Below are 15,918 nucleotides of genomic sequence, written 5' to 3'. Positions count from 1 at the left end.
AGTAAACAGGTAAACAACCAATCAGAATAGTAGAACATTATGAAGATAAATAAAATATTACATAGAGCCATCTAGGGCTGTGTGTCAGAAGGTCAGTTTTAATTCAGTTTTAAAAATTCTGGAAACGGAAAAGTGACCTTGGGCGCATTCTGTCCAACAAGATAAGGTCCCACTTCTTGAAGGGCTTTTGGTTGAAAACCCATACCGCAAGGTTCAACAACAACTCACGGTTCCAATGAGCTTTGCTGGGATATGTACATTATTCTACCATGACTGACGAATGAAGTATTGGCCCAAGGACAAAGGTTGTCCTGGAACATAAAGACTTTAAAGGTAAAGGAAGTAAAGTCTGAAAAAATCAGGGCAAAATTAATTAGAATTAATAATATAAATGGTAACCTTTCCCCTTATTTGAAGATACCACACAGTAAATCGCCACAGCGATAAAGATGGTGGCAATAAGGTCTCCAATCACAATTCCGGAGATGGTGTTAGGGTCCAACTGCACACAATTCTTGCAAACTGAAATTAAAAATAGGGTGAAAACATGTCAATTTTTATAAAAATTTTCTCAGGATATCCTTTTTCTTAATCTTATTGATGCTATGTTGATAAACACCTTTGGGAAGTAGCTGACTTTCTTCCAAAGTTCAGCCAGTGCTGAATTGGAGAGTACAGCCATGGTAATCAGATGTCCCATTCTGTCTTTAAGAAAGAAACCTCACCACCTCTTTTAGCTCCCAACCTAAATTGGGAATATTGCAATCAGGAATTAAGTGTCAGATAACTCAAGGACATTGACGTGATGAAAAGCAATACTAACATAATGCCCAGCACCACTTATCACATCTGTTACATACAAAAAGATCAACTTACGTTTGACAAACACAAAAGCAGAGGACCTCTGTTGGCCATTAATGCAGGTATATTCTCCAGTATCAGTGTCTGAAAGCCTTGGCAGTTTCAAATTCCCATTGTCCATTTTTCCTGCATAGCTCACTCCGTCCTTCTCCCATTCTCCAGCATTTGGACACTGCAAAGCGATTCCACCAGACTGCTCCTTGAACACTAGGCGATAAAGTGCAGGAACTGAGCAGCATTCATACAGTTCTACCAACTGGGAGATGAACTCCCTGCCAGAATCCAGAGTCCGCTTCTCAGCTAAACATCTGAACTCAGCTTTGTCTATTCAGCTGGTGTCAATCTTAGAATACCGACGTGAAAGAGAAGCCAAGAAGGGAGAGAAAAAGAAATGGATTTCTCCTCAGTATTGACAATTGATAGTGGTATAATACTAAATAAACTTGCAAGTTCACATCCCAGCACACCATTGTGGAACTGATATATGAGTGATAATATGTGATTGGCAACAGATAAAATAATCTTGAAAATGGCCATATTCTGAAAGAAAGACACAAGGTGCTGGAGGAACTCAGTGGATCAGACAGGATCATTGGGGGGAAATGGACAGTCAGCATTTCCGGTTCAGAACCTGAAATGTCAACAGTCTATTTCCTCTCATAGATGGACTTGAACCTCTGTCAATGTGCAAAGGGCTAAATTTCCATTCCAGAACTTATAAAACTAAATTTAAACTGTCAAATTGACTTTCAGTCACACAACTCAGGATATATTTTTGTACTATTTTACTTATCTTTGTAATATTCTATTATTCTGATTGGTTGCCTGCCTGTTTATTGTTGACTGCTTACACATACTACCTGGTATTTATGTGTTAGCAGTGGAGAACAGACAGTTAACTTTCCTCATAGATGCTGCCTGACCTTCAGAGTTCCTCCAGATTCCAGCATCCGCTCTCTCTTGAGTCTCCATCATATACTGTAAATACAACTGGATCACTGAGGCCCCTCGAGAAGTGAGACCTCATGTCAATGTGCAGAGGGACAGTTCTCCATGTCCAGAATTTTTAAAACTGACCTTCGGTCAAACAGCTCTGGATGGCTCTTTGTAATATTTTATTTATCTTCGTAATATTCTATTATTCTTATTGGTCGCGGAAAAGTCTTTCTCAACATCTTAAGTGGAAGTTCAGTGAACAAGGACCTTTACACCTACATCTCTGACTGCCAAGCTCTCATGACAGTTTCAGGGGCAAGTGGCAAGGAAGGTGGAGGGAAAAAAAACAACTGAGATACAGAGATCTTGACAAGGGAGTCACAAGGGGAAGAGGAGGAAATGCCCCAGCTGTTGCTTTATCCAGGAGACAAGACAAGGATCAGGGAAACCAAAACAAAAGACTGGGAAATCTAACACAAATCCTAACCTTCAATTTCTTACCTTTCATATTTCCAACTTATTTGTAACCCCAATAATTTAAAAAAACAGCTTACCAACTGTTCCATCAGAAATCCCTGAGTAAAAAGAAATTAAAAATCAGTCACCAGGCCAATAAGGATTGTAGTTTACCATTAAATATAACACTGACTGCAAGGTGGAAGGCACATTTAGACACAGACCAACCAGAATATACAAGTGATTAAGGTTAGTATCAAGTCCCAGTAAAAACCATTATTGTCTCCATAGTGTATTGATCACATAACTGCTGCACTGTCCAATCAATTATAGCTATCATGAGATCTTCCTCATTGCATATTATCCTAATATCCTAATTGCATATTCATGAACTCAGAGAAAATGCTTCTGAACTCTGTAACTGACAGTGCAAGTGGGCCTTATGAATGGTGTAAGGATATAGCTTTGACTTTTCTATTGATCACTTCAGTGGGGTAAACAAGCTTAGGGAACAATCATTTTAAACAGAGGAGCATGGGAATTTCTCACAGAGTGATGAATCTCTCAAAATCTCTACCCTAGAAGGCTGCAGAGGATTGTACCACTGATAAATAGATAAGTCTTCAAGAGATCAGGGAGTTGAGGGCTTTGAAGAAATGCCACAAAGAGGAGATGATGCTGGGGACAGATCAGCCATGATCATATCAAAAGGTGGGCAGACTAGAAGGGCCAAGTGATCTCCTTCTGCACCCATCTTGTTAACCAGGAAGTAAACTTGGAAACTAAGACTCTTCTTAATCAAGGACTCACATGGTTCCGGTTAAAAATTAATTTAGGACTGAATACCGATAAAAATTGATGAACAATTCCAGTGACGAAAACTTTACACCCAAGGAGCAGATCTGATAGCGTTACTTCCGTGGATGTGAGCAAAGTCCTTTCAGGAAATGCAAACCCTGAAATTAGGGCTTGTCATGGCAACTTTCTAAGAATCAAGTGTGCGAAATGTGAAATTATAATGATAAACAAAGCCCTTCAGCTCTACAAAATCTATTGCTCAGATCTGATATTTATTCATTAGATATTCTCTGAAAGTGGGAAATGTGACCCATATTATTCATTACATATGCTGGTCCTTTTTGAGCAATGTATTAATTGTTGCATTTACTGAATCAGGTGCCAATGAAAGAAACAGATTTACAAAAGTTATCAAGGAAAATTATTTAAAGAAAATCTATCACTGAACACCAGAGATAAAGCCAATAATTCTTTAATTAAATTTCTCTCAGATTCTCCCAGGTATACTGCAAGCAAAACAATGGATTCAGAGAGAAACAAGACTGCATGAGTGCTTATTTGGCACAGATCATTTGTAGTTAAAATGCACCACAGAGCATGCAAAGGCATTAAGGGCCCTTCCTCATACCTAACATGTGACAGTTATCATTAAAAATGCAATCACTGGAAAATTTTCCAAACAGATTCACTTAATAAAAACAAGGAGTAATTTTCTTTTAAAGTATGGGAGGCAGTAAATTACGAGCATCTGTCAAAATCTGGAATGCATCCTTAACTGACATCCTCCAGTTAACTTTCCGATGTACCATTTCCTCTCAAGGAATACCCAAGTCAGGCCTGCTAGACACAACAGCTTCATCTTAGCACCTATACATCACTCTGATCCACAACCAGGGCTCTGTTTAAGATTGCACAAAAATATGTCCAAGCATAGGTAACATATGCACACATGTACAAGAAATCAGCACCTTATTGGAGGAAACTGTGACAGATGTTGCCTGTTTTTGTATTGTTTCATGTAGCACCATAGTCCTGAAAAACGTTGTCTCATTTTTACTGTGTACTGTACCAGCAGTTATGGTCGAAATGACAATAAAAAGTGACTTGACCTGACTTTAGGCAAGAAATCAGTATGGGTTTATAAGTGGATTTGACATGTTATAGAAGCTTTCATCACAAGACCACCCATCAACAACCATACCACCAAATAAGGAATTTCAATATCTCCTGTCATTTTCTATCAAAGAATTGCAAGCATTCAGAAGGAAATATTCTTGCTATCCATGGCTTGACAAATTCAAGGTTGACAAATCACTATGTGGCTTCTTCTAAGAGAGTTCTTTTCTCGGGATCCTCAATGGATCTGTTTCAATGATATGCGGTGACAATTTAGTCCAATGTTTGATCCAGGGTGTACACACTGTAGCCACATCACTCAAGTCGCAGTAGAACTGCCCATATCAGGGAGATATGCCCAGGGAGACTTGCCACAGAATCTTGAACTCAAAGAAAGTGAACTATTTTTTGTTGTAATGCTTTGTCTGATTTCTTCTCCCCTCTGGATCACTCCCAACAGGGTCTGAGAAATCAATCCTGGAGTAATCCTGACGTTAAGGGAGGGACTGATGGTAATCTTTAAAGCATTTGATTCTGCACAAAGGAACTTCACAGAATTCGCACTTGAAAGAAGTCTCCACTGATCTCCCAGAGACGGTTTTGCGCTTGCTTCGCGAGCACTCCCGGCATACCTTCTTGCGTCCTTCTATCTTCACCATGTTGTGTGCGCTGGGGTTGGAGAAGGCCACTTGGTACCTGGTTTCCACGGACAAGGACAGCCTACCTTTCCTGCTCCCTCCCGCTGAGTAATCCCCACGGAGCATCTTGGCCAGAGCTGTCCTGAAGTTCAGATGGTCATAGCGGCTGGGGAGTGGTGGATCATGAGATGACCTTTTGAAGATAAGCCAGGCATTGACAATAGTAATATTCAATGAAAACCACAAAAGACATCTCCACCACTTTTTGGAAGGACGACCCACAGGATAATAACTTCTCATCTGATCCGAAATATCCACACCACCCATGTGCTTATTGTACTCAATCACTGACTGGGGCTTGACTACCCCTGAGCTTGCAATCATCTTGCCCCCTTGGTTTGTTGAGAGTGTCGCTACTTGTCGCTTATCTTTCCAAATGGTTAGCAATAAAGATCCTTTCTGAAAGAACCTAACATCACCCAGTTTCTTAAGCTTCATTTTTCTGGCTTCGATGGGGAGCCCTCGACGGTTGAGGTGTGTGGTGGCACACGCCTTCGTCCCTTGCTCCTCCAGCTGCTCTAGCAGAATGGGGCTTGAAAAGAAGCGGTCAAAGTACACGTGGTGATTGCGGTGGAAGTAGGGACGGCAGAGCTCCATCACCACATCGTGGCCAGTACTGTGTGGGGACTTGACCGTCCGCCGACCAGTGTAGACATTGAAGTTCAGGCAGTAGCCTGTCGTAGCTTCACACAGCATCCACACCTTCAAACCCCACTTTGTCGGCTTGGCGGGGGCGTACTGCTTGAAATATAGCCGACCTTTGTAAGCAACCATGGCCTCGTCGACACTGAGCTCACGATTCGGACGATAACACTGGCCAAAAAGGCAGCGTATTACCTCCATGAGGGCTCTGACTTTGTATACCGGATCATGATTGGGGTCCGATTTGTCCAGGGCTCCTTTGTTGTCTCGGAGATGGAGGTACTGGTTTATTTTCCAAAACCTGTCCCTGGGCATGACAGAGGAAATCCATGGGCAGCGGAGGGCCGTGTCTTGGCTCCAGTACAAAGAGATGCGAGGCAGTTGCTTGATGCCCATCATTATGTTCATAGCCAGGAAAGCCTTAATTTCCTGGGAATCAGTGGGAATCCAAGAGGAATCCCTTTTGCCTGCTTTCTCTTGGCACTGTGTTGCATAACGATTGGTTTCCTCAGCTATGGTGTTGAACAAGGTGTTCGGCCAGAGTAAACTGAAGTAATCCAGAGGACTAGCTGTACTTGTGAGCTGGTGCTGGGGACCAGTAGGTTCTGTGAAAGATGGCACATCAATATCTTCAAGAGTGATACTCCAATCTGCATCCTGGTGCCCTTCAGCCCAACTCTCAATAGGCATTTCTTCCTCCTCATGTCCAATGTCCTCACTAATATTCACATCACTCTCAGATTCCATTTCAAATTGAAGGTGGTTGGTCAACTAGAATCTTCTTCCCCAAACCCCAAAATGCTTCCTTCATTGACAGAACAAATACAATTTTCAAAATTACTGTGCTGTGGGGAAAACAAAACGTAAAAGATGTTAATTGCATCTTTCCAAAAGCCCCATGCTAGTGGTTTAGAAATTGACCAACTTGTATGCATTCCAATCAGAAATCTGTGCGATCCCATATCCCATTGTAACAGCATCTAATCACAAACTCAATATGGGACGATATCTCCAGGGTGAATAATCCTGAAAATCTTACTTATCCCTCTCAGAGACTCGCAGAATATCTTCAAGTAAAAATGGAATAAACTCATGAAAAGGGCGAGTGATGGGCACAGCTGCAATTGGCTCTCACCTAGTGGATTCCTCACTTGTTTTGTGTTTCTGATGCAAGGTCTCAGCCCAGAAACGTTTAATCTTTCTTCCTCTGCATTGATGCTGCCTGACTTGCTACATTCCTCTTGCATTTTGTGTGTTACTCTGGATTTCCAGGATCTGCAAACTCTTGCTGCAGAAAGCAGCTATCCACACATCCCTTCCACAACAGCAACCAGCGCAACCTATTCCCTTACTCCTTCTCTGTACTCTTGCAGATCCCTTTATTCTGCACATTTTTCCCCACTCCCTCTTGAACACTAACTGCCTTCAAGGGTGTCTGGGAGTGCATTTCACTAACTAACCTCTTGTTTGTTGAAAAATTCCTCCTCTCATATGTTTCTTTTGCTAGTCATCATTCTTTGTCCTCTGGTTTTGTGCTTCTGCCAGTGGGAACTGTTTCCATACACTTCCACATTTTAAACTCTGTTACATCTCCTCAGAACCTCTTCTGCTCCATGGATAAGGAGTCTTCTTGTTATCCTTGGAGCAGAGAGGAACTGGAACTGAACACAGGACCCAGAGTTACAGCTTTAATATTCTGACCAACTAAGAGGTGATCAAATGAACCCCATGAACCCCAGCTTCACAAAACTCATACTGGAGTCAGAAGACAATTGTTTACCCAACTCTGTCAATAATCGATTTGCAGTCCTGTGAGAAGCTTCAATGCACCTCATTTTCAAATGGCAGTGCCCTAATTTTATTCACTCTAATAAATTGAGGAAAAAAATTAAAGTTATATCTTAACACCATTCATGAGGCCATTTGGATTCAACGACATAGGTGGCAAAACCACAAGAAAATATTACCTTTACTTTTAAACATTTTTAAGATAGCTTTACATCTACAACAAATTATGGCGTTTAGCAAACATTATGCAACATAGGAGAAAGAGTTCCTAAATAAATGGAAGAAGTAACCCTAAAAGACTCAGACATCCTGCATACAGGATGCGAATGATGGCGGTGATAAGGCACTTATCATATTGCGCATGTGCCCCGGGCGGTCCTCAGGAGCACGCGAGAAATCGGGCTCGCGGCCGGTCCCGGAGCGCGCGGCACGGGGCGGCAGGAGGCGCGTGCGCAGGTAATGGGTTAAATAAATAACCAATAGCCGGGTAATTAGCGTGATTAATTATGCTGTTAAATACTTAATTAAACCAAAGTCTCAGTTGTAAAGCAGCGTGCAATTTAATTGGCAATAGCAAATATATTTTGCAATTAACATCTGTGAAATTTGCTCCTCTTGTAAAGAAAACCCGCAAGGACAGCTGCTTCGTGACCTACTTTCCGAATATTAAAACTCAAGAAATATATTTGAAACGATAGCAATTTAAATTAAAAGGCATACGTTGGAAAGTACAATCAAAGTATATAAAATATTTGTATTTTTTTAAATCATAATTTAGGAAACATATTATAAAATATTTTTTTAAATGCTGAGAAAGTACTTTTAACCATCTTAGGGTTTTTGCTTTAAAGAATTGGGCTAACTATAATCAAACCTACCTTTATGCAGAGTTTATAAGGTTATTAATTTATACGTTGATGGATTTTGCACAGGTCTGAGTTTCCTTTCGTTATAAAAATAACTTTATTTTTCGGCTTCGTTCAAGTTGGAATTTCACAACTTCTTTTATTTCAAAGCCTTGATACCGAAGTTTTTAAGTTTGATTTTAAGTGACTTGACTTCTAATTTAACAAAATCACAAAGCCCATGGAAGCAAATATTAAGTTTCTACTTTTATCCCTTCTATAAAGTTATTTATTCTTCTCCCTCTAACTAAAAAAGCTCAAATTTAATGCGAAAATGGGAATGTATTTGCTGTTACGATTAGGTCTTCAGTTTAACACCTGGGAAACGCAAATCTAACCATAGTTATTACCATATACTTTTGACCGCTGAGGTAAACATATTTCACAATATACATTGGCCTCATTTGCAATAATTTTAATTTTGATTTTATATTTACGAATGACTAAAATATTTTTTTGCGGACAAGCATTAAGCCGACAGAACATATAATAATTTTCATAGAGGGAACCATTCACAATTCGATGATATTCATGTTGGCCCTGGCGCTGACAAAATGTAATTAAACCAATGTAGTTTGACATTGTTAATTAAGAGGACATTATCCCCAGAGTACAAAACTTTGATATTGATCTTACCGAAGAGCAAGAATGCCGCGCCTACGACGAACCCGAGGATCTTATAAAATTGCATCTTTCCGCTACCTTTGGAGAAAAACAAATTAAAAACTCGAAACAATTTTAGCTAATTTTCAATGACTATAATATTCTTGCACACTGGGCTACGGAAATGTGATGACAGTATCTACTCCGAGGGTTGAGGAGACGTTGGTCGCTGCTGACTCCCCTTCAGATACACAACAGGAAACCGTGAGGCTTCAGCTACTCTGGGCTCTGCAGCAGACGTCATGATGGCAATCGCATCTACTCAAGAAATGTTTGATTCTTAAACGTTTTATTTTTTTTTAATAATTTAAAACACTTTAAATTCAAATAAGTCAAAACTGAACAATGTAAAACAAAGATGCTGTGTCCCAAATGTACAGTTCACAAAGTACTTGGGATTGCAGGCAACAGTGGAACTTTCTCTGAAGAAAATTCTTCGTTGTATATACGTGTCTTCAGTTGTTTTCACTGGGTTTTGTCTGTGGGAATGCACTGTGAAATAGCATGTATTGTCAGTATCCATCAAAAATGCCTGACCATCAGCAGTCCCTGAGCAAGCTGTTGTCCAACTGGGGGCTCTACCATGAGGATGCACACAGTGGGGAGTCCATGAAACAGGGTGTAACAGGTTACTGGCTCCAATTCAGTCAGGTTATTTGACTCTCCCACCTTGATGCCAGAGATGTAAAGGAAGGTAATCAAATCTAGTTACATCACAAAGCAACCTATAGGTGTTCCTGATCCATAGGAATCTCTGTCCACTCCCCTTCAACTAACCCCAACATACTTGTAAATTTCTTTCTCCATCATAGTCTGACTCAGCTCAATCTTAAGCAACAATCTGCTGGAGGAACTCTGCAGGTGGAACAGCGTCTGTAGGGGAAAATGAATAATTTATGGTTTAGGTCAAAATGTTTTAGGTACTTTTACAGGATGTTTATTGACATCAAGAATGAACTAATCTGGTTCTGTGGAATAAGGACCTTCACACTGACTCACTGTAATATGAAAGCAGCACACACAATGGCCATCAACACTCTCACCCAACTTTCGGAAGCTACGGATAAGGCCAAGGAGAATGTTTACTTGACCCTGGAAAAAAAGCCCTCATCCACATCCCAATGGGAGGTAAATTGATGCTCTGGGCAATTTAATAATGCCAGGGTTGGAAAGGATGTGGCAGATTGGAAAGTTAGCTCCACTGGAGTCTCCCTAGCACTCCCTGCTAGGAGTGTGGTTTTGTCACAGCCAGGTTCAAGAACAAGGCCTCAGGGTTATCCCTTATCCAGGTACAGCACCTATTAGATATCATATGAGTGATAAACATCACCTAAATCAGTCCATCCCCTCCATCAACCTGTCCGGAACCAATGCCGGTTGGCCAGCTGCTGCAAGATAATAAATGCTGAACGTCTTAAAGACAACATGAGAACCTGAACCATTAGGAGTTGCAGAGTGCTTTCAGAGTTTGGATGATTGTCCTGAAGTTCATCAATTGGGCTCTCCTCCAGATCTGATTTGATGAAAATTACCCGGAGAATGATGAGTTAATTAACTGCATATGCAAGGCCTTCTTGGATTGGAAACTCTTGCAAGGAAAAGAAAACAGCTCCACACGTCCCCGAAGCAGGAAGCCTATGGGAATTGGTGGTGCCTAGAAGGAACTGTGGGGTGGAGAGGGGTTGTGACTTCTACAACTCGCTGATAATCATGACAAGTGTGGACTCATCAGTGGTGTCAAAGTTCAAAGTAAATTTATCAGAGTGCAAATATGCCACCATATACAACCCTGAGATTCTTTTTTATTTTGCAGGCAATCACAATAAATACAAGAACCACCACAGAATCAGTGAAAGACCACACCCAACAGGGCAGACAACAACCAATGTGAAAAATACTGTGCAAATACAAAAAGAAAGAATTTTATATATATATATATATACACACACATACACACACACACACTCACTCACTCACTCTGTATATAGAGAACATGAGGTGCAGAGTCCTTGAAAGTGAGTCCATAGGTCTGCGAGCAGCTCAATGATGGGGTGAGTGAAGTTATCCTCTCTGGTTTAAGACCCTGATGGTTGCGGGGCAATTTATTTATTTATTGAGAGACAGCACAGAACAGGCCCTTCCGTCCCTTCAAGCTGCACCACCTAGCAACCCCCAATTTAACCCTAGCCTCATCACGGGGTAATTTACAATCACCAATTAGCCAACCAGCCAGTACATCTTTGGACTGTGGGAGGAAACCTGAGCACCCGGAGAAAACAGGAAGGACATACAGACTCCTTACAGGTGATGTCAGGATTGAACTCTGAACTCTGAGACTCTGAGCTGTAATAGGGGGAGGGGGATACAAGGGACCTCAGAAAAGCTCATGACCATCTGATCATTTCTGATTATGGTAATTACAGAGTATTGTCTGCCACAGCAGGTGTTCTTGTCAACTGTTTCCTCCTAGTGGCCAAAAATCTGTTCCCCATAAACAAACAATCTGCCGGAAGCACTCAGTGGGCTGAGCAGCATCTCGTGGGGGTAATGACTGAATTGTCAACCTGTCGAGTTCCTCCAGATTCTAGCGACTATAGTCTCTTCTGTTTCCAATCTGTTCTTCAATGTTGATCAGAATCAGATTTAATATGCCATATGTTGTGAAATTTGTTGCTTTGTGGCAGCAGTACTTTGCAATACATAATAATAAAACTAAAAATTACAATGAGAAATACATGTATATTAACTATGATTATGTTTATGAGGACACGCAGTCCCCGTTTATTGTCGTTTAGTAATGTATGCATTAAGAAATGATAAAATGTTTTTCCAGAATGATATCACAAAAAACACATGACAAACCGACTTAAAAACTAACAAAAACCACATAATTATAACATATAGTTACAACAGTGCAAAGCAATACCATAATTTGATAAGAATAGACCATGGCACAGTAAAAAGTCTCAAAATCTCTCGAAAGTCCCAACATCTCACGCAGACGGTGAACCTCCAGCGCCATCAACTTGCCGAGGCAGCATCCGGGAAGCATCCGACCACAGTCTGACTCCGAGTCCGTCCGAAAAGCTTCGAGCCTCCGACCACCTATTTGACACCGAGCACCATCTCTGCCGAGCACTTCGACCCCGGCCCTGGCAACAGACGATACACAAAGAAAGGATCTGGGGCCTTCATCTCCGGAGATTCTCAATCATACAGTAGCAGCGGCAGCGAAGCAGGCATTTCAGAAGTTACTCCAGATGTTCCTCTGCGCTTCTCACGGCTGTCTCCATCAAATCTGGATTGTGCATGGCCCCTAGTTACACATAATCGATATTCATTTGGAACGGCTGCGCGCACTGCGTTGTGCCGTCAAATAGTGTAAAAAGAGGAAGAAACAGTGACGTAAGTGTTCATGGGTTCTGTGTACATACATCTATTGATGCTTCTGGACACAGATTCAGTGATGTTCCTGGAATCATCGGGTGTTTTGGGTCTTTCAACATCATATAACCTCCTCCAGGTGACCCAGCCGGGGCTGATCAGACCCCAGCTTGTGTCCAGATGGCTAGCTACTTATGACTCCATGGCTCCCCTCTTTTGAGCCACAGCCATCTTGAGGCCCTTTCTGCCACATCGGTGGTACTGCGGATGGCTCTCCTCTTCCTCTCTCCCTCGATGCCCAAAATGCTGAAGGCTCTAACTAAAGAACAGGCTATGAATCCCCTACAACCAACCTCCACTGGGAGATACCTCGCTCTCCAACCAGCCTGCTGACAGTTGCTGACCAGTCCTGCGTACTTGGAGAGCTTCCTTTCAGAGGCCTCCTCCAAGCTATCTTCCCATGGGACTGTCAGCTCCAGCAGCACCACTTGCTTAGTAGACTCAGACACTAGGACAATGTCTGGTCGCAGGGTGGTGGCTGTGATATGGTTGGGGAACATTATTCAGAAATCTGATGGCAGAGGGGAAGAAGCTGTTCCTGAATTGTTGAGTGTGTATCTTCAGGCTTCTGTACCTCCTCCTCGATGGAAGCAATGAGAAGAGGGTATGCCCTGGGTGATGGGCCTTTTGGAGGCATCACCTTTTTCGAGCTGGTGAGGCTAGTGTCCATAATGGAGCTGGCCGAGTTTACAGTTTTCTGCAGCTTTTTCCAATCCTGTGCAGTGGCCCCTCCATACCAGATGGTGACGCAACCAGTTAGAATGTTCTCCATGGTATATCAGTAGAAATTTGCAAGTGTCTTTGGTGACGTATGAAGCCTCCTCAGACTACTAATGAAAAATAGCTGCTGTGGTGTCTTCTTTGTAGTTGCATTGATATGTTGAACCCAGGAGAGGTCTTCAGAGATGTTGACACCCAGGAACTTGAAATTGCTCACCTTTCCCACTGCTGATCCCTCGCTGAGGACTGGCGTGTGTTCACTCGACTTCCCCTAGTGAAGCAGTGGACTAAGCATGCATCGTCGAGGTATGCTAGTGTTGATTGTCAGTGAAAAGAAGATGTTATTTCCAAACTGCTGGGACTGTGGTCTCCCGGTGAGGAAAACAAGGACCCAGTTACAGAGGCCAAGATTTTGGAGCATGTTGATTAGAACTGAGGGTATGAATGTGTTGAACACTGAGCTGTAATAAATAAACAGCAGCCTGATGTAGGTATTGCTATTGTCCAGGTGATCCAAGGGCGAGTGGAGAGCCAGGGAGATCACATCCACTGTAGACCTATTGTGGCCACAGGCAAATTGCAGGGTCAGTTTCCTGCTTAGGTACGAGTTGATTCTGGTCATGACCAACCTCTTAAACCACTTCATCACAGCAGATGTGAGCGCAACTGGGCAATAATCGCTGAGGCAGCTCACACTGGTCTTTGTGGGTACTGGTATGATTGTCGCCCTTTTGAAGCAGGCAGAAACCTCTGACAACACACATCAAGGTTGCTGGTGAACACAGCAGGCCAGACAGCATCTCTAGGAAGAGGTACAGTCGACGTTTTGGGCCGAGACCCTTCGTCAGGACTGCCGCAGTGGGAGATTGAAGATGTCCTTGAATACACTTGCCAGTTGGTTAACACAGGTTTTCAGAGCCCCACCAGGTACACCATCAAGGCCTGACGCTTTGTGAGGATTCATCCTCTTGAAAGATGCTCTGACATTAGCCTCCGAGACAGAGATGACAGGGTCACCAGATTCTACCATCAAGAGACACAATGGAAAGGTGAAGTGCAGGATGCTACATCCACCACCTTACCTTATGTTTAATGGTTTCACAAGGTCAGTCGAGAGGGACTGTTGACCACCCTTAAATCTAGCTGCCCACAGAAATTGTCTGAAGTTGCCTCCAACAATTTCTTGCTGTAATGTTGCATCTCACCTCCAACAAACTTTCCTGGAGTGGAACCAATCTACAAGACATACAGGAAACCATTCAGCTTATGTCACCCTCCAGTCCTATTATTCTACTGCAGTCACTGAGGTGAGGTGCACAGACAACCCTTACATGTGCATACATTCAGAAGCAGAGCTCCAAGTCAGATTGACTCACTCACTGATTCATAAACGGAAGACATTCTGCAGATGCTGGAAATACAGAGCAACACGTACAAAATGCTGGAAGAACTCAGCAGTCCTGAAGAAGGGTCTTGGCCTGAAACATTGACTGTTAGTCCTCTCCATAGATCATGCCTGACTTGCTGAGCTCCTCCAGCATTTTGTGCATGTTGCTCATTAATTCACATGAAACGTTGAGCCTTATTGCTTAAGCTCAGCAGGGAAAAAAATCCTCTCTGAGCCTGCTTCCAATATATGGGACATCCCCTGACAATAAAGGTCCAGGATGAGACCTGGAAAATAGGGACCACTTCTCACCATCCTAGGAGCTGCTTCTCAGCAATGTTGAAGATCATCACTGTTCTAAGAGGATCAGTACAATCTTTGGTCGTTTGAAGAGCAAGAAATCAAACTAGCAGAAAACTCATGGTCTATTTGGCTGCAGTGATTCGCACCTTCCTGTACACTGAGATATGAACAGCCTGTAACATTCACACAAAGCGTTATTGTCTGGGCAATCTTCTTCAAATCCACTGGCAGGGAAAGAAAATTAACACCAGAGCCCCACCCCAGCCCAACTCCCATGCATTGAGACTGTACAGTAGCCTGCTCATCAGAGCCCATTTCATTTGCCGAGCATCACTCCTAAAACAGATATACTCCTCTCTGGATGGACAGAGGAATGATTCAAGGCTGTTCTCAAAGCCTTGTAACATCCTCATTGTTTAAAGGGAATCTCTGACCCATGCCTGCACAACACAAGATGTAAAAGCAGAATTTAACCACTTGACCCATCGAGTCTGCTATGCCATTCCATCACGTACTAAGGCTCTGCCCTCTGGTCCGAGATTCTCCCTTTGATGAAACCATGGAGGAGGAGGAGGAGGATTTGGATGACATTGAGAACTTCAGGAACCTAAAACACCCACCCAAACCTACTTGTCAAACATTTCCTACACTAGCTGTATCAGAGCCTACAGTCCCATATTAGCCTCATCAACCAACTCACAGAACAGGAATTGGAAGCAAGTCCACCCTGGAGGGATGCTTATGCTCCAGTGTAAATAGACAATGTTGTCCTAAAACAACGCACCATGAGACCATAAGACAACAGGAGCAGTATTAGGCCACTTGGCCCATCGAGTCTGCTCCACCATTCCATCATGGCTGATTAATGGATGTGCAATCACAATACTGGAAAATTGAAGTTGGTTATCATTCACTGAACAGTGAAGAACATTACAGTCTCTGATAAGAGAAACCACTGTAACCAATCAGATCTGTTTCACTACAGAATTGCAGGCATCCCAGGATCAAAACTCAAATCAGGGAAAAGACCAAGAGGGAGACTCCAATTTCAATTAACTATAAGGAACAATGTAAGTCTCAATGGAATAACAATAATTTCAGTAATGAACTATGGAACCAGCAGCAGGACTGGACCTACCACACAATATACAGTATGGATAACCTTGAACATGACAATAAAACTAGACAAAGAAGATTTGCA

General features: G+C 42.4%; 1 protein-coding gene across 4 annotated transcripts in view; it reads right to left on the bottom strand.

Moving 5' to 3' along the window:
- LOC140185060 (T-cell surface glycoprotein CD3 delta chain-like) overlaps positions 1 to 9,117 on the bottom strand; it is a 50,487-nt gene extending 41,370 nt beyond the window's left edge. The window contains exons 1-4 of one of the 4 annotated variants that reach the window (XM_072238292.1): positions 8,837 to 9,117; positions 2,352 to 2,372; positions 877 to 1,068; positions 400 to 522 (exon numbers count right to left, since the gene is read on the bottom strand). In XM_072238292.1, the coding sequence (XP_072094393.1) occupies positions 400 to 522; positions 877 to 1,068; positions 2,352 to 2,372; positions 8,837 to 8,891 (391 nt within the window). In that variant the 5' untranslated portion in view covers positions 8,892 to 9,117. The remainder of the gene's footprint in view (positions 1 to 399; positions 523 to 876; positions 1,069 to 2,351; positions 2,373 to 8,836) is intronic. The other 3 variants (XM_072238294.1, XM_072238291.1, XM_072238293.1) reach the window with 3 other exon arrangements.
- Positions 9,118 to 15,918: the final 6,801 nt, after the last annotated feature.

This window comes from Mobula birostris, chromosome 20 (genome assembly GCF_030028105.1).
Source record: "Mobula birostris isolate sMobBir1 chromosome 20, sMobBir1.hap1, whole genome shotgun sequence".
NCBI classification, from domain to species: Eukaryota; Metazoa; Chordata; class Chondrichthyes; order Myliobatiformes; family Myliobatidae; genus Mobula; species Mobula birostris.
This window is presented reverse-complemented; position numbering and strand designations above follow the sequence as displayed.